Source organism: Camarhynchus parvulus, chromosome 1 (assembly GCF_901933205.1).
Source record: "Camarhynchus parvulus chromosome 1, STF_HiC, whole genome shotgun sequence".
Lineage (NCBI taxonomy): Eukaryota > Metazoa > Chordata > Aves > Passeriformes > Thraupidae > Camarhynchus > Camarhynchus parvulus.
The window spans coordinates 18,072,393-18,097,404 of record NC_044571.1 but is presented as its reverse complement, the minus strand read 5'-3'; the positions used below and the strand labels follow the sequence as shown (position 1 = coordinate 18,097,404).

The window sequence follows — 25,012 nt, the reverse complement described above, 5'->3', positions numbered from 1 at the left end:
TCTTCATTACTGCCCCCTCTCTCTCTGTGTGTTGGGGGGGGGTTTCTTGACTATGGGTACGTGCAAATCTCTGATTAAGTTGTCCAAAAATGTATGTATGAAAATTCAGCTTCCAAATAAGCAATTCACAGTCTTTCACAGAAATGTGTGATTTTAAGTCTGCAGAGAGGAGCCCCCCCTAGATGATGCAGGCAGGGAGGTATGGGGTCTGGCAGAATTCTAAGATGAAGGGTGCGTCATGTATGGAATAGGGATTTGTCAATGTCAGAAACACCAAGTCCATGGTTAAAATTCTAAATTTATATATATATAAAGGCTCTGATACTGGAAACTGTGCAAGATCTAAGCCATACAGTACATGAGAGAGAAGTGTAATTCACCAAGCACTCAGTTACTTATGAGGGTTAAATAAGAGCAGCCTAGTGGCTTATTTGAGCTGCACCAGCTACCAACAATCCTCAAGTGTTGCCAGGGAATGAAGACGTTATGATTACCCCTGATGCATCAACCCCATGTTAGCATTTCATGAGTCAATAAAAGAAGAAAGCATTTAAAATAAGACTTAGGTGGAATATGAGCCCACAAACAAACCCCACACCCCTCTCTAGAAATCTCTGATCCACCAGCTTTGTAACTCTTGGCAGTGCATTATTGTTTTACTTTAAGTTTCTCAGATTCTCTCAATTTTGCTCTCAAGTGTGCACAGAAGTGCCCCAGTCTGCTTCACAGAGCACCCACCTCTCTCCTAATCCAAATTTAGCCTCTCTGATGAGGCACTGCTCCACCTCCATCTCCCTATATGGACCAGGCATCTCAGAGCCTACCTTATATTCTACAGGAAAAAGATTCCTCTTAGTGTGGATCTGTAATCACTTAACTTGCCATACTGCCACCCCCAAACAAATGGTGTCTTCTAGGTGGCCTGCCATCCTCTACAATACATAGAAGATTTTCTGGCCCAATTTTCCCTCACCTTAAAGAGTTCTCCATCTGACCCAAAGGAGTATAAATGATTCTAAGAGGTCTATTTTGAAGTAAAGAATTCAAACTTGAGCAAGCCAGGAAAAAAAATTGCAAAGGGAATGTGACTTTTCAACCTTTCAATGTTGCTGCTTGTCTGAGAAAGGAGAGCCTTTACTCTTGACCACTTTGATGAGATGCACAGAAGTGCCTGTTGTAGCCAGTACACTTTAGGGGCAACTGATGTGACTGTCACAGAAAATGTTGTAAGGACAGGGTTTGAGAAACAGCACTTCACTCATATTTCCTGATGATTGCCCCAACCATTAAGATAGAAGTATTTTTAGCAGTATCCACAGCTGCATGAATGGTAGAATTCATTTAGGATGAATCCCATCTCCTCTGAATAAAAGACAGTGAGAGATATCCCACCCCATTTTCCTAAAAATCCACAACCTCATAGTCAAGAGATGCAAGTCAGCATCCTTTCAATCTGAGACAGGCATAGAAGCTCTTAGAAGGGATCCTTTCTGCATGAAATCTCTCAATGGTTTGTTATTGGCCACAAAATGAATTGTATTTTAGAAGGAAAGACTGAAATTCTTGACTGATTTTTCAGTGTAAGGTTCTATGTGCTGATCTGGTGCAGTGGTCAGAGCAGTGGATCCTGAAGGGAAGTACCTCAAGCCCCCTGAGGATCACAGTTTCAGGAGGGCACACAAAAGAGCCCATTGCAGATTACTTCCTCTCTGCAAGTAGAACCCTGCTGTGCTGAAGCATCATGTTCTGCCCCATGGACCACCTGGTTCCTCCCCAAGGGCCTGGGTATTCTGCACCAAAGCAGCAGCCACTGCAACTCCTTCTGAGATTTTTTTTGGCTGTAATAAACACTGGGCTGTCTAGGGAGGCACAGTAGCAGAATGATGCTCTTCTCCTAAAGCTAAAAACCTCTACCTGTGTATTTCTGTGCCTCCAAAGCCCAGGGCTGCAGAGAAGCAACTGGGCACAGCTGTGACTGGCTGAATTGTGGGCACTCTCCACTAAGGAATGGTAACCAACACTCAGTTGATTCATGCTGCACGAACAAACTCATTGCTCCTCCACCTCAGGAATACAACTATGGGTTATCTCCCTTGCTTTTGTCCTTGGGGAAATATATCTGAGAAAAGGCTAAATGCTTTCCTTAAACTGACATAATTAGTCAGGGAAAACTTAGGATTAAAATTTACCAGATCAATACTCATTGTGTTAGGCTGCCTCTAATGCCTACACTCCCAATGTGTGCTGGTTTATGTCTGTGTCTCAGGCTATGAAACCATGGTATCAGAATTGCTACTTCTTCTTGCACTGTTTACCATGTCTGATAAAGTATTAGTCCTAAATAATAAATAAAACAACAGAACAGCTTGCTCAGAGGGCTGCTATAAACTCTCACACTGCAATTTAAATCAGCTGTTGAAGAGATGCAAATTACATGCATAGTGCCAAAGCAGGAGCATACGTAAAAATTCCTTTTTTTTCCAGTTGTGAATTTGCCTGTTGCCGGTGCATACACACATGTGCATGTGTTTATGCACAGGCAACAGGCAAATTCCCCCTCCTGTTAAGCTAAAACTGAGGATATGTTTACTCCATGTAAGTTTCAGACTGCAGCAATTTTCTTTTCCAGACAGCGAATCCCATCAGATGGAGCAGTCTGAGGTGTTAAAGCCTTTGGTCAGTCTGGTTATAGGAAACATCCAAAAATAAGCATTTGGGAGAATTTTTCAGCTCGTTGGCTCTGTACCCCTGCAAATAATTTTGCACTCTTTGGCTTCATACCCCTGAGAGTTTTGGTTTTTGTCACACTTCAGAGGTGTGTTTTGTGCAAGGCAAAGCACACACACAGTCTGTTAAAACCAGACTTTAACTCCTTGGTTTTTTAATAAAATATAAATCTGACTTATCAAAGTTAAATATAATTAGGGATAGATTCAATTTAGATGAATAAGTTCCTCAGTGTGGACACAGTCTCATTTGGATGACTTTGTAGAAGACCTTTGGATGACTTTGTAGAAGACCTCTGGTCAGCATGACTGCTGGTGGTAGAAGCCAGAAAAAATCATATGCCCTGACCCTGCAATGTAGTTTATGTCAGCAGAGCTCTGAGCCTATGTGAAAGCCATGTGGTGCCCCTCACAGCAATGCAGTGAACATCCTGCATCAAAGAGCAGATTTGGTATTGATAAAAAAGGCAGTCAGTTTAGGAGATGCTTATTTTTTAGGCTGGCAAAGAGTTCTCATTCCCCTCCCATTCTTCCAGTCATTCTTCCAGTCATTTAATATACAAAGAACAGATGACAGAAAAAAATACTTGTGAAAGACACCCAAGAAGCATCTTAAGGATGTTTTGCAGTAAAAACACAAATTCTTTTTTGTATTTAGGATGTGGGATTCAAGAAAGGATATTCCCCAAAGGAAAGGAGATGTGTGAAGGAGACGGATAGGAGGCTGAGTTAAACAAGCAGCAGATCAGTTGATGGGAGCATTGAAAATGAGAGTCAGTATGGAGGAATTAATTTCAAAATAATCTTTTGCACACATTGTGTGAAAATGAGTTGAATTGTAAGGAGGTAAAAAATACTAAATACTTAAAAATAAAAGGAAAATTTTATTTTGTTAGTGCAAGATCTGGTGGGTGTTTGCGTCAGTGTCTCTGATCTGTTGCTGATTGACATCTACAGCAGCTCCTGACCATTTCTGTTGTCATTTGTCCCTATCACTGAGCCATCCTATTTGTCTAAATCCCATTGTTCACCTGTGTCCCATGTATCATTTGGTGTATAATTCCATATCAGCCGTAAATCAATGTCTGCTCTCTAGTATTAGTCACCCAAACTGCTTTTATAATTCAAGTCCTGCATATGCCTTCAGACAGTAAAACAAGGAAGATTATGGAGAAAAGCTGATAGAATTGTTAAATAAAATGAATGTCTGAGGCCCAGAGAAACAAGAAAGGAGTTAAAATGGGTTCTGAGTCCTTTCTGTAGCCACAGGGATAGGAATTGTCTAAACCTGTATTTGAGACTATAGCTGTTGACACTTATAGCTGAGCTCCCATTAATTTCTGCAACACAAGATCAGAATCACAGAGAAGGAACAAAGTAAGACATATTTATAGAGAAATGAACAAAGTAACACTTTTTAAAAATAAATATTTTGAGATGTGTGCCAAGAAAGAGTAATCAGTTCATTCTGACTTAAAATAGAAACATAAGTTATCAGCAAGATTTTAATATTATTATTAATACGTTTCTTTTTTTCTTTCTTTCTTTCATTGAGTAGATCTTCCCTCCTACCTTCTCTTTTCAGTGAACATATCTATATCTTGTGAACATATGTCTATCTCTATCTATCTATCTATCTATCTATCTATCTATCTATCTATCTATCTATCTATCTATCTATCTATCTATCTAAAGTCTTTTCAGTGAACATATCTACCTCATGGTCTTGAGACCATGCAGTCTCACATGAGCTGGCTACCCTGGCTTCATAAAACATTATTAATAAGATTACCTAGAAGGAGTTTGTCTGACCTTATGCTGGAGTGCAGATTTCATGATTTCATGACTGTAGATATAATACCATCCTTTATTTAACCACATACAGGATTATCCCAGGCCTCTGCACACGTTATGCAGTTCACATGCCAATCAGCAGGGAAGAGCTCTGTTTTTATTAATGCAGAGCAACTGAGTAGTTTCTCATGATCAGGAGTGAGGACCGTCTCTGCTGAGAGCCACTTCAGTGAGCACTGTTTTGCGTTAGCAAGAGAAATAGAGGTCCAGATCTTTTTATGTCAGAAGAAAAACAAACAATTCCTTTTGCCCAAATGGTGTCCATTGCTCTATTGCATTGGAAGAAGGAAAACTTTAGAAAGAGATGCCTTGTGAAGAGGTGCTTGTTATGACTTGAAAATATGAAAGGTTAGTGGAAAGCTCAGACAAAGAAAAATAATTTGATGAACATATGAAAGATTAAGGATTGATTTGAATATTCGCAAAACTTACATAAATTTCAAATAACTTTGTACTCTAATCTTGTAGTTCCATTGGGAAGTTTCTAGATGTAAGATTTCTGATTCACTGTTTTTTAGACTTATTCCCACAGTTTCTTTTGCACATGGAACATTTTAGCTCAGGGAGTGGCTGCACCCAGTCACAAGTGTTGCTGAGGGTTATGTAGAAATATCTGAGTGAGCTTTCAAGTAATTTGCTCAGAGATGTGCTGCACAGCACTGGGGTGATACAGAGCTCAGCAGGAGCTATAATATCTGGGGTTAATGGCCTCCAGTGAATTCCAGCCTGCCATGACCACATTGGTACCATCCCTCAAACTCCCTACGTGAAAGCCAGCTCCAGCACATTTATACAATCCATTGTGACTGCTGGGGCTGTATTTCTCTGCAGACCAGCTCAGGTTAGCTGGGTAAATCAGGAGCATGTCAACTGTTTAACAGGTTTTTCTTTTCTGAACTCCTGGTTTGTGAAGCGAAATGAAACAGCGCCCGAAAATTGTTCTTGTTCAGTGTCTATTAGATAACCTGTGTGGATATATCCCACTGTAACCCAGAGCTGACAGTAATGTATGTTTCTGTTATCAGCCTCAGCAGAAAGAGTCAGGGAAGAATGAACACATCATATGGACTATCCTGTAATGCCAAATGCAGAACTGGAGAGGATTTGTAGAGTGAGACTTGCCTTCCTCTGCCAGAACTGGGTCTGGGGACAAAAGCATTCACTGAATCTGAAACATGCCAATCCAACAATTTTCACAAGAGCTTTAAGGCACAAAAAAGTGCATCTTAGCAGGGATTCTCCTTCCTTGAAATATTGATAGGATTTTACCAGCATGACTCCAGTTACATTCAGCAGTAGTCCCACAGCTGAAAACTCACATACTACTTCAGGAATTGACTATTCACTGTTTGAGCTCAAGCTGTGTCAATGTACATATATATAGAGATGGCTTTAGCAGTACTTACTCCAGAGAATTTTCTTTCTGTGACTCTGCCTGTGATCACCTGTACCTGACAATCACTGGAGTATTTGTCTTGGGAGGCCTCAGTGGTATTTTGCTGAAGAAGAGCTTTCAATTCTGCAATATCACTTGCCCTTTTTACATCCAGGTCGTCTCATAGGGCCACATTCTTGCTTAAATGCTTTCTCAAGCAAGTGAAGGGAAGCAGCTTAAATCTGGATGTAAGAGTAGAGTTCTCTTTTTGTTTGTTTGTTCATATATATTTGCATGTGCACTTATGGAAATAGGCAGCTGGAATGAGGGAAAAATTGTACTTTCTGCTGTCATGCTTTCCTGCTGATTCGATCCAGCATTGCCTCTGTAGCTCACCTGCTATGGGTAGGGCATGTGGTGTCTCCCCCAGACTGAAAGATATCATTTTTATAAATGGTATTGCTCACACGCATTTCTCAGACACTTGGTAATTCTTGAACTGAGTGATATCGATGGTAATGAGAGTCCTAAAAAGATTTTAGACACCTAAAGATCTCTCCAGGTTTTTCTCTGATTCTGTAAGTGCTTTTGTGACTCTTAGCCTCAGTCTGTTGGTTATAATTATATACTGATTACACAAAATATGATTCTGAGTCTTGAATGCAATAGTAAGCACCCAAAATCATAGCCATATTCCTACCAGGGCAAATGGCATTCTCAGCAAGCTAAGTTATTATATATGACAGATGAACTTTCAGAGGATGTTGGTTTTAGCTTGATGAAGCAGAACAATAATTTTGTCTTTATTTGAGTTTACCAGCAAATTGAATCAGTGCAAAATAGCATACAATTACTGCATTTCTTGAGACCTCTGGCCTTATGGATTTTTGTGTTTGGTTTGACTGGTTACTTTTTTGTTTGTTGTTGTTGTTTTTGTTTGGGTTTTTTTGTTTGTTTTTTATTTGTTTGGGTTTTGTTTTTTTGGTGTGGTTTTATTTTTTTGTTTTTCTAGGTTTTTTATTTAATTTGGAGGGGTTTTTTATTTGTTTCTTTAGTAGGTATTATTATAATGAATTAATAGTAAGTGTCATAAATTTAATAATCCACACTGGATTGTATTGAACACTTCTAAGGAAGAAGGAATTCTGTGTTTACTGGGCATGGTTATACTTAGGCAGTCAGGGTGATGAAGTTGACAGAAAACCCATAGAAAGACAACCTTATAGAAGAAAGGCATCACTACCCAGCACAAAAATGTCACCTTGATTTGTCAGCCTTAGGGTAACTATGTTGTCCTGGTGCTGTTAATTTTGCCTCCTGTGACTGAGCTGTTAAAACCCTAATGAGAGGATGATGTTTAAATAGAGGAAAAGATTGGCTTTTCCCAAAGGCAAAATGATAGGGAAAGAGAAAATCTTACCTAGGTGCTTGCAAAAAAAGCTACCTGTGGTCTGCCTCCTGATTTCTTACTATAACCTTAAGCAAAATCATTAAATTGTGTGAATTTTCTCATCACAGTTGAGACTACATATTATATGGGCCCTTGGAAACAAGTGTGCAGCTGCACTTTTCCTGGGGTGGCTGCAGTATCCCTATGTCTCAGAGGAACTTTTTAAGTGCATCAACGCCACCTTTGTCCCCCTGGCCCAACATCCATGGTCACTGGCCACAGGACTGGCTGAGCTGCCTTTGATAGCTCTTCTCCAGTCGTTCTCCTGTGTGCTACACTCTGAGCAGGGAAGGAGCTAGGATGATGAACAGCTTGGGCCTGTCTAACGACCATGGCCAGCTGAGGTGTCCCAGCAGCAGTTTATCCTTGTCTGACTTGCAGGGATGCGCCTGCAGGGCCATGGAGAGGTGCCTTGGCAACTCTTGAAGTGGTAACTCAGGCACCTGTAGTACTGCAGCTGCAGAAGCAGAGGTCTCCAGAGGAGTCAGCTCAGTTTCAGGTCTCACAAGGACTCTGATGGATGTTGGAGGCTGTTCAGTTTGGTTGGGGATAAATGGTTCCTAAAACCTCAGCTGTGTCCAGAACTCACATTTAAAAACTATGTCAAACAAGTTCCTCCATCCTCCCTTTCTGTCCTGGGATGTGTGTTACTGGTGCTCAGGTCAGCATGTGGGTCTTTGTCCTGCCACCATCCACATTTTGATCACTTCCCTTGTTTGAGCTCTGACCTGAAATCCTACAGAAAATGGGATTCTCTATCCCTGATGGAATCACTGCCTCCCCACTTGGCCCCTTGGGTCTGTTCCTGGATTCCTGCTCTGCCTTCAAGCTCAGGTGGGATTGATTTTAGTCTTTTCAAATAGTCTTGATTATCCTGCTCTCTGTGGTAAGGGGAGAAGGAAGATTTGGCTCAGCTTTCTCCTCCATATATACAAAATAAATAATTTGAGATAGTGAGAAAAAACCTCTGCATTGTCACAGGGTTGAATTGAGAAGGTAGACCAGAAAATATTACATATAGAAAAAGATACAAGATTCTTCAGAGATCTGCAAATATCTTGCCAATATTTCCACTGTCATTCCATAAGGTGGTTCTACCTCTTTATCTTTTGTTTTTGCTTCCACATGTCTCTGCTTTGCTCACAGTTCTCTATGTGTACTGCATTTTAGTTTGCCTTACAAAATCCCTTGATAAATACACTTATCAAAGAAAATTGGCAAGTGCACAGCTATCATTTTAAATCTCTTATGTGATTATAATATTCCCTTCCCACTAAGGACAATTTAGCTATATAGTTGGAATTATTGTGAAGAGAAAAGTCTGCCAGGTGTGACCTGGAAACTCTACACCAAAAAAGACAAGAGTTGGGATGAACTTGAGGGTGTAGATATGATTAGCTGCAGTTGGGATCACCTCCAGTGAAAGAGTATGAGTAAATCTTCTCAAGAATGTACCAAATGGAGCAAGATTTGTGACTGTGGGCTATCAATACTGGAGAATATTTAGCTGAGGCTGGAGTTAGGAGCTGGATAGGGCTCGAATGTATTCCTCTCAGCACTCATCACTCCATATGGGGATTGTTCCACACATTGGGATGGATTCACCTCCTCTGGCAGCTGATAAGGAAAAGATTCATTCTCTAGCCAGACGGCAATAAGATCACAGACACCTTGGGTACAGGAGGTTTGAGGCACTTTGAAGATTTTCAGATTGTGTCCTGAAACCTTGGCTATGCATCATGGAAGTTTGCTGCTTTCATTTTAATTGAATTATTATATTAGAAAAATCTTATAAGATGAAGTGTGTTTTAGTTTACCATTACCCCTTGTCCTACTGCAGAATGTCCCCACTAAAAAAATTGCTGACATCTTTCTTACAGGGTTGCTTTGAGTATTGAAAAGTTACAATAGGGTGTCCCTGGGACCTTCTCTTCTCCAGGCTGAACAAATTTTACACACATTTCCAGTTCCCAGAGCAGGATGTTGTGGGTGACTGCGTTAAAGGCCTTGCAGAAGTCCAGATAAATGACATCAGCAGCCTTCCCTTGATCACTGATGTAGTCACTCTACCATAGAAGGCCACTGCATTGGTCAGGCAAGATGTGTCCTTGTTGAAGCCATGCTGGCTGTCCCAAATCACCTCCCAGTCCTCCACGTGCCTTAGCACAGCTCCTAGGAGCATCTGTTCTGTGATATTCACAAGCACAGAGGTCAGGCTAAAAGATCAGTAGTTCCCAGGGTCCCCTTTTCTCCCATTTTAAAAATGAATGCAATGCTTCCCTTCTGCCAGTCACCAAGAGCTTCCCCTGATTGCCATAGCTTTTCAAATATCATGGAGAGTAATTTGATAACTACATCAGTCAATTCCCTCAAGACTGGGATGCACCTAATCAGGTCCATAGACTTATTCATATTCAGGTTCCTCAGGTAAGGAACAAACCTGATCTCTCTGTTTTTTTACTGAGTTTACTGAGTTCTTATAGTTCTTACAGTGTTCCACTTCTACCAGCAGAAGGCAAGTTAAAGGCTTATAATTAAGTATGGAAACGCAGGGAGGTATTTGCTTTACTGTAAAGTACAATGCAATGGCATGTACATGCTCCTGTACATCTGGACTGCAGTCTGTGATGTGGCAGCATATTTCCTAACATACATAAGCCATGATTTCCTGACACAGTTAAGCATGTGTACTATGTTCTGCTGGCACTCAGGAGCTGGAATTGTGATGCTCACATATGATGGCCTTTGCAAGACAACAGCTGTGAGCCTCCTTCTCCATAGTTTTACCATCAAAAATGGTCTTTAGGAATCCCATGCCACTGAGACCTGTAAAAAAGTCCAAATCAATAAAAACTTAGCGATGAAGAACTAGGCTACAGAGCACTTAGGCAAACTGGACACAGCCAAGTCCATAAGGACCACATAGGAAACACCCAGAAGTGCTTAGCATAGCTGTGGAAGCTGGGTTGTTGCATTCTTAATTATCTTTAAAAAGTCATGGCAACTGGTGAAGGCTCCTAATCATGTGGGGAAAAAAATGTCGCTCCTATCTCTAAGACAATCAGGAGAATACAGGAGTTACAGGCTGGCCAGACTTACCTCGAAGCCTGGAGCAAATCCTCTTGAAGCCATTTCTAGACATGAAGGATAGGAAGATGACTGGTTGTAGTCGACATGGATTTCTGGATGGGAAATCATTCCTTGGAATGCTAATAGCCTTCTATGATGACTTGAAAGGCTTAATGAATCAGGGCAGAGCTGTGTATATCTCAACTTTAGCAAGGCTTTTGTTAGCATCTCTCACAACGTGGAACAGACTATTGAAACAGAGCAGCTAAATGGGCATGGAAAACTGACTTAACTGCAGTGCTCAAAGGGTTGTGGTCAGCAGCACAAGGTCCAGCTGGTGACCAGTCACTACTGTTGTACTACTGGCACAGGTGCTGGGTCAGTACTCATTAACATCTTCACTAATTACCTGGATGGTGGAACATGGTGCACCCTCAACTAATTTGCAGGAGAAAGAAGACTGGGAAGAGTGGTTGATGCCCTAGAGAGTTTCCTGATATTCAGAGAGACAAAGAAAAGCTGCAGACATAGGCCAATAGGACCTCGCTGTGTTCAGGAAAGGGAATGCAGTCCTGTAACTTGGAAGGAACAATCTGGGAGAAGCCCAGCTGGAATGCAGATTTGCAGAAAAGGCTGTGAGGCACCTGGCGAACACCAACTTGAACATGAGCCAGCAAGGTGCCCCTGCAGCAAAGGCAGCCAGTGGACTCTTGGGCTGCATTAGGCAGAGCATGGCCGGCAGGTTGAGGGAAAGGATCCTTTGCTCTGCTCAGAACTGGTGAGACACACCTGGAGTGCTGATCCCAGCTCTGGGCTCCCTAGTACAAGAGAGACATGGAATTATTGCTATGGATCCAGCAAAATGTTATGAAGGTAGTTAAGAGACTGGAGGATCTGTCATACAAGGAGAGGCTGAGATTGCTGAGGCCGCTCAGCCTGGGGAAAATTGGTTCTGTGGAATCTCAACCATGTGCTTGAATAACTGATGAGGTGTAAGTAAAGAAAAGGTAGCCAGATTCTTCTCAGCGATGCCTAGCTATAGGAAGAGGGGCAGTGGACACAGGCTGAGACCCATGAAATTCCACTTAAACACAGCAGAAGCATTTTGCTGTGAGGGTGACTGCACACTGGCACCGGTTGCCTAGAGAATCTGTGAAGTGTCCATCTCCGGATATATTCAGAGTCTGATGTGGCACAGTCCTTCTCTAGCTGGTCCTGCTCTGGGGCAAGATGGACTATGGGGACTGGGTGGTTCCTTCCAGCTTCAATGGTACAGTGGCTTGGTATGCCTGGATGTAGAGAAACACATTGTTCAAGGTGCCTAGCTAGTAGAAAAACCACCAATTCATAGGAACAAAAATGATAATATGGAGGGAAAATAGCAGACTATTTGGCTTGGTTTTGACTTGATATTGGAAATGAAAACACATTTGCAAAATAAAAAGGAAGTGTTGTAAAAATAATTCTTGTAAAAAACCAGAGTTGAACAACCCACCTCATTGGAATTTAACAGCCTCAAAGCATGTTACTGTTGTGGTTTTTATTCCCAAAACCAACATGATTGTTTCCTTTAAGGTAGGTAGTCTAGCACTCAGGAAATTGACAGTGGACTCATTAGTTTATTCCATTTTACAAAAAAGAAAGTAATAATGTTTCCATCTTTTGTAAATAAATTTCATTATAAATTGAATTATAAACCAAATGGGGATATTTATATTCTCTGCACTGACATTTTTTCATTTATAAGGAACATGATGTGATTAAAAATAGTAATGGCAAAAGAAAGAAGAAAGTACTTGATACTCAATGCTTATACCAACTTCTGTGTCACTGAAATTCAGGCCTTTAGCATGAATCCTTTTTGATTCTGTTGTGAACCCCTGTTTATTTTGTCACACCTAAAAAATCAAGAAGGCTAATAGGCAGCTAATTAAATATTAAATCTCCATTCATTTTGCCACACGTCAGTGACTGCTGAATAACAGCAAAGGCGGTGGGAGGGAAGAGAATGCAAATAGCTGTTTAATGAAAGCTATCTGTTCAAGCCAGAACAGATATTGCTAAAATATTTGGTACTGGCAAGCCAGACACTTCCAGATCAGGTGCAGGAAGAGCTGCTTGTGGACTGGAGTCAATGTGTAAAGTTTCCCTTGCTGGGAATTTCAGTGGCAAACATTTGCCTACGGAGTGGAGTAAATGTGGAGAGATAAAATTTTAAGTTCTGGATGAAGGGAGAAGGAAGAGAGGAGTGGTTGCAGCGCTAAAGTGTATTCTGCACTGGCACTGTGGGTAAGAAAATAGCCCTCACTCAACTCTCCTGCCAATCACTTAACGCAAGGATGTAGTTCTGTGTGATTATATAACAACTTCCAATGAAACTAGGTGAAATAAATTAGTGTTGATAATGCTTTTCTTTTGATCAAAATTTATGTGAGCAGTTTGGGAAAACTCACTTTCTACTTGTTTTCAGCCACATCTGTACCAGATTGTACGGAGGCTGAGGGATCTATACTTTTGTTTCAATGTGTATTGCAACATTTTTATTGCATTCCACAGGTCCTCCAGTAAACGTTACTTGCAATATTTTTATCAACAGTTTTGGATCAGTCACAGAAACCACAATGGTAAGTGCTATGATGCCATTGGCAAGAGAACAACAATACTTAATATATGTCATGAACAAAACCTGTCAATTTTTCTATTTATTGTTCAACTTGCAGGTCCTCCTGTAAATGTTACCTGCAACATATTTATCAACAGCTTTGGTTCAATAGCAGAAACTACAATGGTGAGTGGGACTGATCATTGAAGCCATCTTGTGAAGGAGTGGGATGTGATGTAGAATAGAGATGCTCAGGATGTGGGGACATTTACTAAGTTATGAAGCTACTAAAAACCTACTAAAAACCTGAGTAAAAATGGCGTTAAATAAAATAACATAAAATAAGTATAAAATAACTATATATATAAAACATTAAACTCCCCTATCAAGCCTAAACACACCTACATAGGGACTGCCCCACAGTCTGTGGTGACTGAGATGGCAGCAAACACAGGTGTGTGCAAACCTGCTTCCTCAGGCTCCATTAGCTCTGAAGAGGCAGGGGAGCGGCTGGAGCTCAGCTGTGGGTTTCCCTGCCAAGTGCACCATATTTGATTGTGCTTTACACCACATGCTGAATCACCTGCTGCTGCAGAAAATGGTCTTGTTTAACTGAGATAGATCTCTGTGAATTGCAGCCTCATCAGTCACAGAAGGAAGTGTAAAACTTGTGACAAATGACTAGAACACATGGGTATAAGACTTAGGTATTTTGAAGTTAAATTAGTACTAGGAAATGATGGGATTCCACCTGTCTGAAATTTGTATTTTGACTAATGCAAAGAACAAAGTAAAAAAAAGTCAGATTTTCATTTAAAAAATTGCAAAATATAGAATAAACAAAATCAAGCTAAGAAAAAATTAAAATTAAAATTTTCATCTAACTTTAAAAAAAAATCTTTTAGTCTAGAAGTCTATCAGTCTATTATTTTTTTTCAATATTTGCTAAGAAAAAAACCCAAAGTTTTTCTGATTCCATTTAAAAAGATGCTGAGTTTTTAAAATCTTTTTAAAAAGTGAATATAAAAGATTTGGGTTTTATTCAAGCCAACATACTCCTTACTATGTGGGTTAATCCACAGAGATATTTTTAACAAATTTATCATAATAATGTCATAAACCCATAATAATTATTAGGTGCTCATATCTATGGTACTTTTGAAGAAATTGCAGTGTAGTTTCACAGCTCTGTTTTCCAGAGATTCCTTCACAGCATCCAGGTTTTTCTGGAACTGCTGAAGCCAGAGGCAATAAAGGTGCTTGGCTTCTTGCAGGACTGAGAACTTGGTAATTAATAATGAACTTGCTGGCCACCTGAAATAAACCAAAAGAGCAGCGTTTTTGTAAGATGGAATAGATACTGCCTTGCAGGCCTTTATGAAGGAAGAGAAGGTCTTTAGTCTGACTAATGTATTTTGTTTAATATTAATTTATATTCAATTGTAACTCATGCCATCATTTTGGTAAGTGGTAATTAAAGAATGTAGGAACACAAATCTTCTGCTCCTAAACAATTTAATTTAAAAACCCCACCCTGTTATTTAATGTTTTCTAGAGATAAAAGGCAAGTTATTGCTAGGCTAGGTTACTTTCTTTAACAGTGTGGGAAAGACTTTGCTATAAATGACAAGCTGTAACATACAGAGCTATAAAACAGACAGATAAATTAATGCTTTAGACTATGTATCTGTAATATTTTAGAAAGACCTTAAAAGAAAACTAAAATAAATTTTAAAATTACAGGGAAATAAACATATCAGGGTGTAACATAATTATCAACAGACTTAATTTTCATTAATTTTAGAAAACATTGTTTTCCTGTGTTTTAAGGATTCTGAGAAGACAGCTGTGAGTGTAGCATTTTTACCCAGCCATGTCTGTTGATCCTAGTGTGTAGAGACACCAGGATAGCATTAAGTAGCAAAAACCCTGCACGTCACTAGCTTTACAAGATGGCATTCAATGAAAATATTTGCACGACCCAATGCTGATTGCATTAATTAGACTCCTTCATTGCTTTGATTAAATCCCCTCATTGCATTTTACCTTCTATCAAATATGTTAATGTGTACCTTTCCAATGTTCATTAACACATTTTGCTGAAAACGGCCAAACATTCAAGTAGATGAAAACAAAGACTATTGGCTTTCTTATTTTGCTTTGTTCATTAAATCTGCTGAAAGTGTGGGAAGATTCTGTAAGATGCTGTTCACTTATTTGATATTGATTTTCTTAATGTTGTCACTTCTTTAATGACTATTGTGACTTGTTTTAGGAGTCTGCTCTGAGAGGCAGACATCAATTGCTGTTCCAGCTACATTGCCTTTCTGAAACAGATATAATTGTGTGGTAAAATTGTTGGCATCCCTTGTGATAAATAACAAGTTTGTTTGACTCCTAGGAATCATTTTTCCCTATAAAATGCTCTTGATGGTTTTGACATAAAACTAAATGATTCATTTAAAAGTCTGGATTGCAAAGTCAATAGAGACACTCCTGTCTCAGAGGAGAGGCATGCTTAGTGAAACCATGTGCATACACCGAAGGGACATTATCAGAATATAACTTGGACCACCTACAGCAGTTCTTTGGGAACTTGGAAGATGAAAACTTGCTCAGGGAAGCTTTCGGGAGGAGAAATTAACATGGCAAATGGGATTACAGTCCCAGATCTACTAATTTCAGTAATATTATCAGGAGTAGTTTCTGTCCTCTGATTCAGACACACAGTACAGGATAAAATTCCTCCCTATGTGAAAGGCAACTCCAATGTCCAGCACACTCGTCTAAAAATGAAAACCTTACATTAAGAAATAAACCTGGGATTTTATGCTGATTCAGATGGATGAATTCCATAGACTCTTCATGAGTTTTATTCCCAAAGATCTAGAGAAACAAAATGTAGATGTAAATGTCTTTCTATAATAATAAAAATAAGAATAATGCTCTATAATGCACATAGGGGACAGTATCCCACTAGATTATTTTTCCTGCAAAAGAAATGCTTTTCTTCCTTTTTGAATTATATATATTATACCAAAATGAAAAGAGTAAAAAAAGGCCAGAATCAAGATCATATAGTTTAAATCTTTCTTTGATTTGTCTTTAAGTCCTAACTTGCAAAGAAAGAGGAAAAGTTTTTTCTGAATAACTTCACTGAATAAAGCAGTTATGAGAGTAAACTCTGTGTCTATTTTTGGAAGTATTTACACATGCAGTATTCAGCAGAAAATTCACTATACAGCATGAGTGCAGTTGAGTATCACAGATGAGTAATCTACATCAGCCTGGGCAGCATCCCAAAGAATTCAGATGTTCAGTGTTCCTAATGACCAGGATTTTTTAGCTATCAGCTGTAGGAGAAGTTAAGAGCAGTTTGTACATTGCAAGCTAATTCTTAATTACAGAAATGACTAACTGTGAGGATATTCTTATGTTGCTGTGCCCTATAATCAATGACACTGTGCAGCAGGTTCTCTGTTAGGGTAAATGATCCAAACTTCAGTTGTGTTTTGAGTACTTATGTCAGCAGAAAAAATTGCCATTTCTTAATTTTAAAAGCTTTGTTGTGGCTGGCTGTATGATGCTATCTCCCATGTAGAGGAAAAAAACCCCATAATAACAAATAACATTATTAGATCCTGATTAATTCACATGTATACTTTTAACTAAATAAAAGGCTCCCACTGAAGCCATTGGGGACACACTGCATGCTTATACCCATGGGTAGCCAAGTGCTTTTTCTGTTTCATGGCCTTGGAATAGGTCATCAAACCACTGCTTTTCAGTTAGCATTTATCTTTAGGATTTAGAGAGAGATATAGAGTAATCTTTTTGGTAAACCCCTCCTATTCATGGAAGGCCAGCTAAGTCTATTGTTTGTTTCAGACTCCCAACTTAACTGCTGGGCAATCACCGCTGTTGGAGGGGAAGCTGGGAGGAAAGCTCAGACCTAAGACAAGTGCTGGTTCAGAGACAGAAAGTAGCACTGGGCAGGGCAGGGGCTCCCCTGCACTCTTCCTGCCACAGCAGTGGCTGAGACCAAAGGGATTCAGACCTTTGCTCTGTGGATCTGGATTTAGATTTGCTGAAAAATTATATCTATCTACGTTCCTATAAACAGACTAAGTATATCTGTGGATCAAGTCCCTAAATCTTCAGATAGAGCTACTAAATCTAATCAGATTAATATTCTTCCAGTATGTTTGTATTGCTGCGAGCTTATGGCTTAAGAACAGAGGAAAACTGTTTATCTGAGTTGCCTTGAGCTGTTGCTGACACTGGCAGTGCATCTGAGATTGAATCTGCAGGTCCACACTCCTTGTTCAGAGTGGTGGTGCTGTCAGAAAGAATTTGCAGAGTAGGTGTACTTGTGGTTGTGTAGGAGTGCTTTACTACAGCACACCCACTTCTACCCTCAGGACCTCACCAAATACACACTGTAGTGTGCCTCAACTCCATATTGTTCTACTATTCTCAAGAGAATTTTCCTTCAAAACATAGTTACAGTGGTAGCACAGGAAAAGTAAATTCAAAATTCTGGGCATGATTAGGTCTGACTGTGTAAACGCACATCCCTCTCTGCTGCTTATACAGCAAGCATAGGAGGAAATAATAATGCTGTTCTTGTGATGTGCATGTTATATTTACATTTTTATTTCTCATTAAAATATCTACACATATATATGCAAAGCCTATCAGATGTAAACAAAGGTTTCGGTTCTGTTTTGCTTCTAAGAACAAAGCTTGCAGAGGAAAATAATTTCTAAGTGTATTGGTGTGATGACTGATAAATTTATGAAGGGACATATTGAAAAATATAGGGTAATCTTATTGTCATTATTTATGATTTTGGTATAATATATATTATCCTATGCAATCTCTTTTATGAATAAAGATTTTCCAGACTGTTTTTTATTATCTAAGTCACCCAGCAATGAAGTTCATCAATGCAATTTTTTAGATATTTCTATAAAATTTACTGATCTAACTTAATTATAATTTCTATGTCATGGGGAAAAAATCCCTCTGTTTTCCAAAGACTTCATTATATATCATATCACAGTGAAGAATTAAAGCCAGTCTCACAACTAGTTGTAGCAATTTTATTCTATCAGCAGTTGCTCCTGCCTTCTTTTCTGCAGAATTCGAATCAGTGCATTCCTGGATTTATAGCTAAAGCTGTCCCATATAAACTCTGAGACTCATTTATACTTAAAGATAAATATAAGCTTAAAGATACATTATAAATGTAAGACACTCAATTTCTAAGATCAAGAAATAAGGGATAGTATAATTATGGATGGTGTATCCTTACGAGATGTGATGACATTTTATAAGCTCAGAACTGCAAGTAGCTATTTGATATTTAAATGTCTGAAACAAGAACATCATAAAAAGTACAATGACTTGTGAAAAACAGATACAGGCTTTTGTAAGTATCTTTTAAAAATGCTACTCTTGAGACCTGTCTCAGGTCTGTCTTGGTCTGATTAGTAAACATTCCTGTTTGGAATCACATCTACCCAAGAGCAAAATGAAAATGAAAAACAAAAAAAAAAAAAGGAAAAGTTATTCACCTACTGAGGTTGTAAAGCATCTTCCCATTGGGTTCAAAATCTGCATCAGTTTGGATGTCAAAAATATTCTGTCAGGGCAGCAGCACACCTCACAACCACCTCATGGAGCAAAGGGGGCGGCAACTGAACAGAGGGGTTTGTTCAGAGTCTGCATATTGGGCAAGCTGCTTTCTGCAGCTCTGATCACAGGGAGAATATTTATCTTTACCTTTCAAGGGTGATAACTTCTTTTCTATGCAGTTCAGGTACCTGACTAAAACCCAGCCAGCTCATACATTTTCCAAGTCAAAAGCACAGTGTTGCCATTTTAATGTGTGGCTGAAAATTCTAAATGTTAATGCTTTGTAGTATCAGCATAATTATTTGATAAAGCATTCCTTCAGATCATATAATCAATACAAATATTATTAAATATTTTTCTTTTTGAGGAAGAGTAGATGGTATTTCTAAGAGAGAGTTGACAAATTAAAAATTGCAATTTCAGAGAGATGAAGATTTTATTTGCTGACTGGGATTAGGAGAGTAAACATTTGTTTCTTTCTACTCTCTTCAGAGAGTTTAGAACCTGAAATCTCTTTTTGCACTCCCCTTTAATAACCAGTTCTTGACACAATGTTAATGTTGTTCTAAATGAACCTCTAAGTAATTGCTCCCTTTCCCAATTGTGACTAGCAGACCACCAAGCAGAAGAATACAATCAGGCCAATTTTAACGGGATGCAGACAGGGAGGAGTAAATGAAGGAACATACACAGAATGATACAGTAAATAGGAAAATGAAACTAGTAGTAAATAAGAAGCGGTGATTTAATTTCTTCTGTACAATTTTGGCTTCACAGGAATTAAAAACTATTCATGAGTACATTAGGCGTAAATGACTTACATATTAGAAAACATTTATTTAAATTGGTAATTTTGTAACCTCTTTGATGACATTGTATATATTTAACTGCAATGCTTTTTGAATTTACAAATATCTCTTAGGTAATCCACAACATTTGAAATAGGGTTACATTTAATTGTGGAGATTGCAGTTAATATTTTTCTCATCACTGAAGGAATTTTGATTTGGAAAATGTACCAGTTGTGTTTGTCTGGTTCAATGCAGCGCTTTGACAACTTTATTTTCAAATGACAACTCTGATGTTCAAAGGATAACACAAATGTTTGCTGTAATGCTGGTACTGCAATGTATCTAAGAACATAAAGCAAGCTAAAATGGGCTTCCAGTTTTGGTGGCTTAGTAACCTGTTTACATGACATTTCTGTAGGACTACAGAGTGAACATTTTTTTGAGGCAGCAGTGGAATGACTCACGTCTGGCTTACAGCGAATATCCTGATGATTCCCTGGATTTGGATCCCTCTATGTTGGATTCTATTTGGAAGCCAGATTTATTCTTTGCCAATGAGAAGGGAGCAAATTTCCATGATGTCACAACAGACAACAAGTTGCTGAGGATTTCTAAAACTGGAAAGGTGTTGTACAGTATCAGGTAAACCAGTTAATTTTAGTTTTTTTTCTCTTCATCCCTTTCTTTCCCTCTCTGTTTTCTGGATGCAATGTAGATGTTTAATTTTTTGTTGTCCCATGTGTACAACTAAAATGAGATTTACTAATACCAGGGTGGAAGGAAAATTTGCCTATGTTTCTTTGCTAACATTTTACTTTTTGCAAAATAGTCTCTAAGTGGCACAGTGGTACTTCTTGGTCTTGTTGAAAACTTGAGGCTGTCTAGAACTTTAATGGTATGCCTCAGTAATTCCCATTAGCATTTGCTCAAGTCACTCCTCTTGCAAAGAGGAAATCATCTCTTCAGTAGTCTGTGGGTTGCAATTTAAAAGTAAAGGGGAGTATCAATTTAAATGACTGCTCAACACTTGAAATAAAAACATGCTTGAAATGCAATAAATTTGACATGCAAGTCACTGGTTAATTGGATGTATCTAGTCACAAGAAAAAAAACCCAAAAACCAACACCTGGAACTATGGAAAGCATTTGCTTTTAGTACTGAGAGCACTGAAGTTGTGTCATGTGACCAGCTTTAGCTGAATTAATAAACACTGACAAAATGTGATTTGGTATGACCTGATGAAAGAGGACATAAGCAGAAAAACAAAATTGCATTCCACAGGCATAAATAGCAGCAAACAACCTGCAGTATTCATTTGACATTCAGCTTACTGTGAGATATTAATTGCTTAATAGAGGTAGCCAAAGATGCAAAATACTCTATTATTGCTCTTAGGATTGTTTAAAATGAAGAAATTACTGGAGTTTTTTTTCTTCCTGCAGATGCTTCTTGATTTTTTCCTTTCTTGCATTATAGAAAGTAAACATGATAGTATTTGTTTAAGAGATTGTTTAGTGAATTTGCTCATCTGTAAGCAGAGTTGTTCAGAAGGCAGTTATTTCTATTGTGGTTTTGACTGTGTTTCCATTAAGGAATTAGTATTGATCCAGGCTTGGGGTAACTGTGCTCTTTAGGATGTTAAATAAATAAATATTAGCATGGAACTTCATCCACTTCCATAATTCTTGTGGAAATTCCTTGATAAAAGCCCAGTAATATTTGGACAGATGAAGCAGAGTTACTGAGCAGGGTTTCAAATTTCTCTACCTGAAGAGTTTGAGAAGAATAATAAGATACAAGGATGGTACCAGCGCTAGCAGAGTGATAAACAATATGCTGTCACTTACAAATATTTCCTGCTTCACCCTGAGAAGGAAATGAATGCATCTGTTTGTTTGCATGACATCAGACACCATCTTATTGGAGGAAACCGTGCAGTTGGGTGCTGCTCTGCATGCAGATGGATAGTTTTCCTGGCATTTGCTCATGCAGCAAAAGTGGTATTTTGAGCTGCCATATCACATTTGTAAAATTCCTACACCTAAATGCAAATTAATTTGAAGCAGAGTAAGCAGAACTCCAAGAGAGCACTGAGCGAAGCTCATCACTTCTCACTTGTATCACACAACAGTAACAGAGTAACCCAGCACATCCAACGTGGCAGAGAATTTTTTAACACTTTCTGAAGTATGCAAACTTGAAATCAGGAGCAGTTAGAAATACTTGTCTTTACTCTCTAAATACTGGGCTAGAGACTTCTATTACATGTCAGCTGCTTGTAGTTATGCTATGCAGAAACAAACAGGAATATTTTAGTGATTGGTTTCAGTACGTTGGGAATGTTCACTACTGCACCAATAGCACTTTGCCTGTCATTGTGATATTTAACATTTAGCATTTAGTGTGCTTTGAATGTTTAAAGCACTTCACAAATGCCTCTGGGATGTAGCAGGTAGGCTGTTTTGTCATATTTTAAAATGTAACAAAATAAAGATCAAATTTATCTTGCATAAATACAAACTGTTCTTTGCATAAATGAGTTTAGAAGTGTTCCTGGTAATCAATGGGCAAGAAGCAAGGTGTGTGTATTATATGGCAGTGGTATCCCTCTTCCCTATGTCCTGCACCAAAACCACGAAATACACCAGGCAGGAGTGCTGTTAAATGCTCTCAGAGACCAAACCTGCCCTTTCTGAACAGAACTTGGAAAGTCACCTGAGACAACAGTTCATGGTCCATATTTTACTAAAGTGAGACATTTGGTGTAGGATATGGGTGCTCAGAAAAATAATGAAAAGGTGAGTGAGGGTCTGGGCCATGTATCACCTCCTCTGCAGTGCTTGGCTACAGGAATTATCTCACCCTGTGGTAAGCATGAGGCTCTTCATCCTTCTCTTGTATAGCTGGTCAAAGAAACAAGCCTAACACAGCACAGAAGAGGCATAATGTAGATTTCCATCAGTTTGCCTTATGATAATGATGATGCTCATACTTGCAGATTCCTACAACTATATTTAATTCCCTGGGAGTTGTTACAGAAAATAAAAATTTGTTGATGGTTGATGTTCCCACCTCTGAACCATAACTTTAGGAATCCAACCCCATTTTTATATGTTGGTTGCATGCTCAGATGACTACCTTGATACCTTTTTTGATTTCAGATAGCATGCTGTGTACAGCCTCAGGCTCTACAGCTGGGTAACTGCTCTGCACCTTTGGGTGCTGCAGGGAAAACTAGAGCCTTGGGGAGGGAACCCAGAATTGCTTAATACTGCAAATAGATGCTATTGCCTCTGGAGATGTAGCAACAGCTCTCAGAGGCACGTGCATTTTGAGGAGTCTGCAATTACAGCAAAGTTATATTCAGCAAGGAACTACACTTTAGTCAAGATCAGTCTCAGTTCCACTCATATATAACAATTGAAAAACTGTTAAATAGCTATCTTTTATTTTAAAGCACTCTGTAGAGAGCAGTCAACAAGAAATGTTTGTAATAGCAGTGTTGAATAAATTAGTTTCTGTTTATATTGTGTTCTGAAAAAGCAGTGAGTTCAAATCATAACCTACACAGTTTCACCCCCTAGATGCTTGTGACTCATCTGCTTCCAATCCTTGCCTGATTTCTGCATGGATTGGATTTTGGAGGGGGTTCTGCCCTTGGAAATTGTTGCAGCATGGTGTGATGGTACCACAAGTCCTGTTCCAGGCACTCACAATCTCTATGACACCTGCATTTTGCATTGCACACCCCACTGCACGGACTTTATGTCCCAGGGACAAGGATTGTGTCTTCTCTGCTCCCTGAGGACACCTGGGACATCAGGAAAATGCTAAATGCTAAATGCTAAACTCACAGAAGGCTTTATATTCTCTCTGAGACACCCATTTGTGCTACCTGATTCCCACAAACTCATTTCAGGCTGCCAGCCAGCTCATAATATTAGCATCTGCCTAAAAGCTTATTTTAGCAAAATGATAGAAAGTGGTTTTATTTAAGGTTTGTGGCTTTTTTTTTCTGCATTAATTGCCTCCTTCTCTTTTTAATATTTTCAGTGCATCTCAGCCATATGAGATTGATCCAGAAGGTGATATAATTCAACTGTAATATTGATCCACAGCATTGAATCTAGAATATAGGGGTCAGGAAGGTAAAAACATTGTAAATTTTTATATATACATATATATATATATATATATATATATATATATTTTTTTAACTTGCTGGTCCAGAAAACACTCTCAGTTGAGCTTTGCTCTGAATTATAGTGCCAGTGTATTTAGCCAGAAATGGTCACAAAGCAGATTACTACATATTTTTTAAAAGGAGGAGATTTTAGAATGTGTTGCATGATTCTTTTAACAAGAGAGACACTTGGAATTCTAGGGAGGAGATCTGTGCAAATTCACAAATTACATTTCTTCCCCTATTTTTGCTATTCCTGTTCAAAGAGCAATTAATTACCCAGGAAGATTTTCCTCAAGTCTTTCAAAATACCTGTTTTTCTGTCTTTCTTCTTCTTCTTCCCAGTGCCAGAACTGTTAGTTATGTAGACCATTAGTTCCTTGTGGTTTCAACTATCGACCTAGTTTTAATTGCAAATGTTGCTGTGGCTGAGGGCAGAGTGCCTGTTTGAAGGCACTTCTGTGCTGGGGGGCACTGCAAACAGAGAAGGCTCGAGCTGTTGGGTTGCTCTGTTTGTGTAGCTGCCCTGGGATGGTTACCAGCTCTCCATCCCACAACAAGTAGCTGACAGGGTAGTAGGTACATCCCACCAGTGGGAGCTGGTACCTCCCAAAGCCCTCACCTGCTTATGCAAGCCAAGAGAAGTCTCTGTGAAGCAGTACAGATATGTACAGCTATTTGCAACTCTGCCTCCCATGCCAGCTGCCTTGCTCAGGAGTTCCCAAAATCAGCTCTTCCTGGTGTGGCCAAGCACTGGGGGACAGAGCACTGAGCCAACTCCTTCCTGCACCCCCACAATCCCACACAGGTCTAGGTGTTAGATCAGGAGTTATGACTGCCATGTCCATCACGTAAACATCAGAAGTAATCCACGACACTTTTAAAACCCAGTTTTTCTGAAACTTCCGTGTTTTGTAGTCTCCTCTGTACTTGTGTTCTTTGCCTTCTGGGAAAGAAAAGCAGGTTAAGGAAATACATAGGTAGCACTGCTGATCCCTCTGCAACAGACTGCTCATGGCAAAAAGTTGACTGTCCTGCTGAAATATGTTGCTTTTAAGTAAGATGCAGTCTGGGATTTTTTGCGTGGCTACTATTGTCATGTTGCAGTAAAGTCAGGTGTAGGTTTTCTGAAACAATTTTGGGGTACAGACTTTATCAGCTAAACGATATTGAGGTTCCATTTATGCCCACTATGTGTAAATCATCCATATCCCAGCACAGTGTGGCCTAGCACAGTGGTAGAAAATTTTATGTTCTACAGCCCTGTGTGCATTCTGTGCTTTAATTTGATGACTTCAATTTTATTTTACAATCTAGTGTT

At 39.1% G+C, this 25,012-nt stretch overlaps 1 protein-coding gene across 1 annotated transcript in view; it reads left to right on the top strand.

Annotated features, from left to right (window-relative positions):
- GLRA2 (glycine receptor alpha 2) overlaps nucleotides 1-25,012 on the top strand; it is a 120,067-nt gene that overhangs the window by 11,137 nt on the left and 83,918 nt on the right. The window contains exons 3-4 of the mRNA XM_030949110.1: nucleotides 13,031-13,098; nucleotides 19,926-20,149. Coding sequence (XP_030804970.1) covers nucleotides 13,031-13,098; nucleotides 19,926-20,149 — 292 coding nt within the window. The remainder of the gene's footprint in view (nucleotides 1-13,030; nucleotides 13,099-19,925; nucleotides 20,150-25,012) is intronic.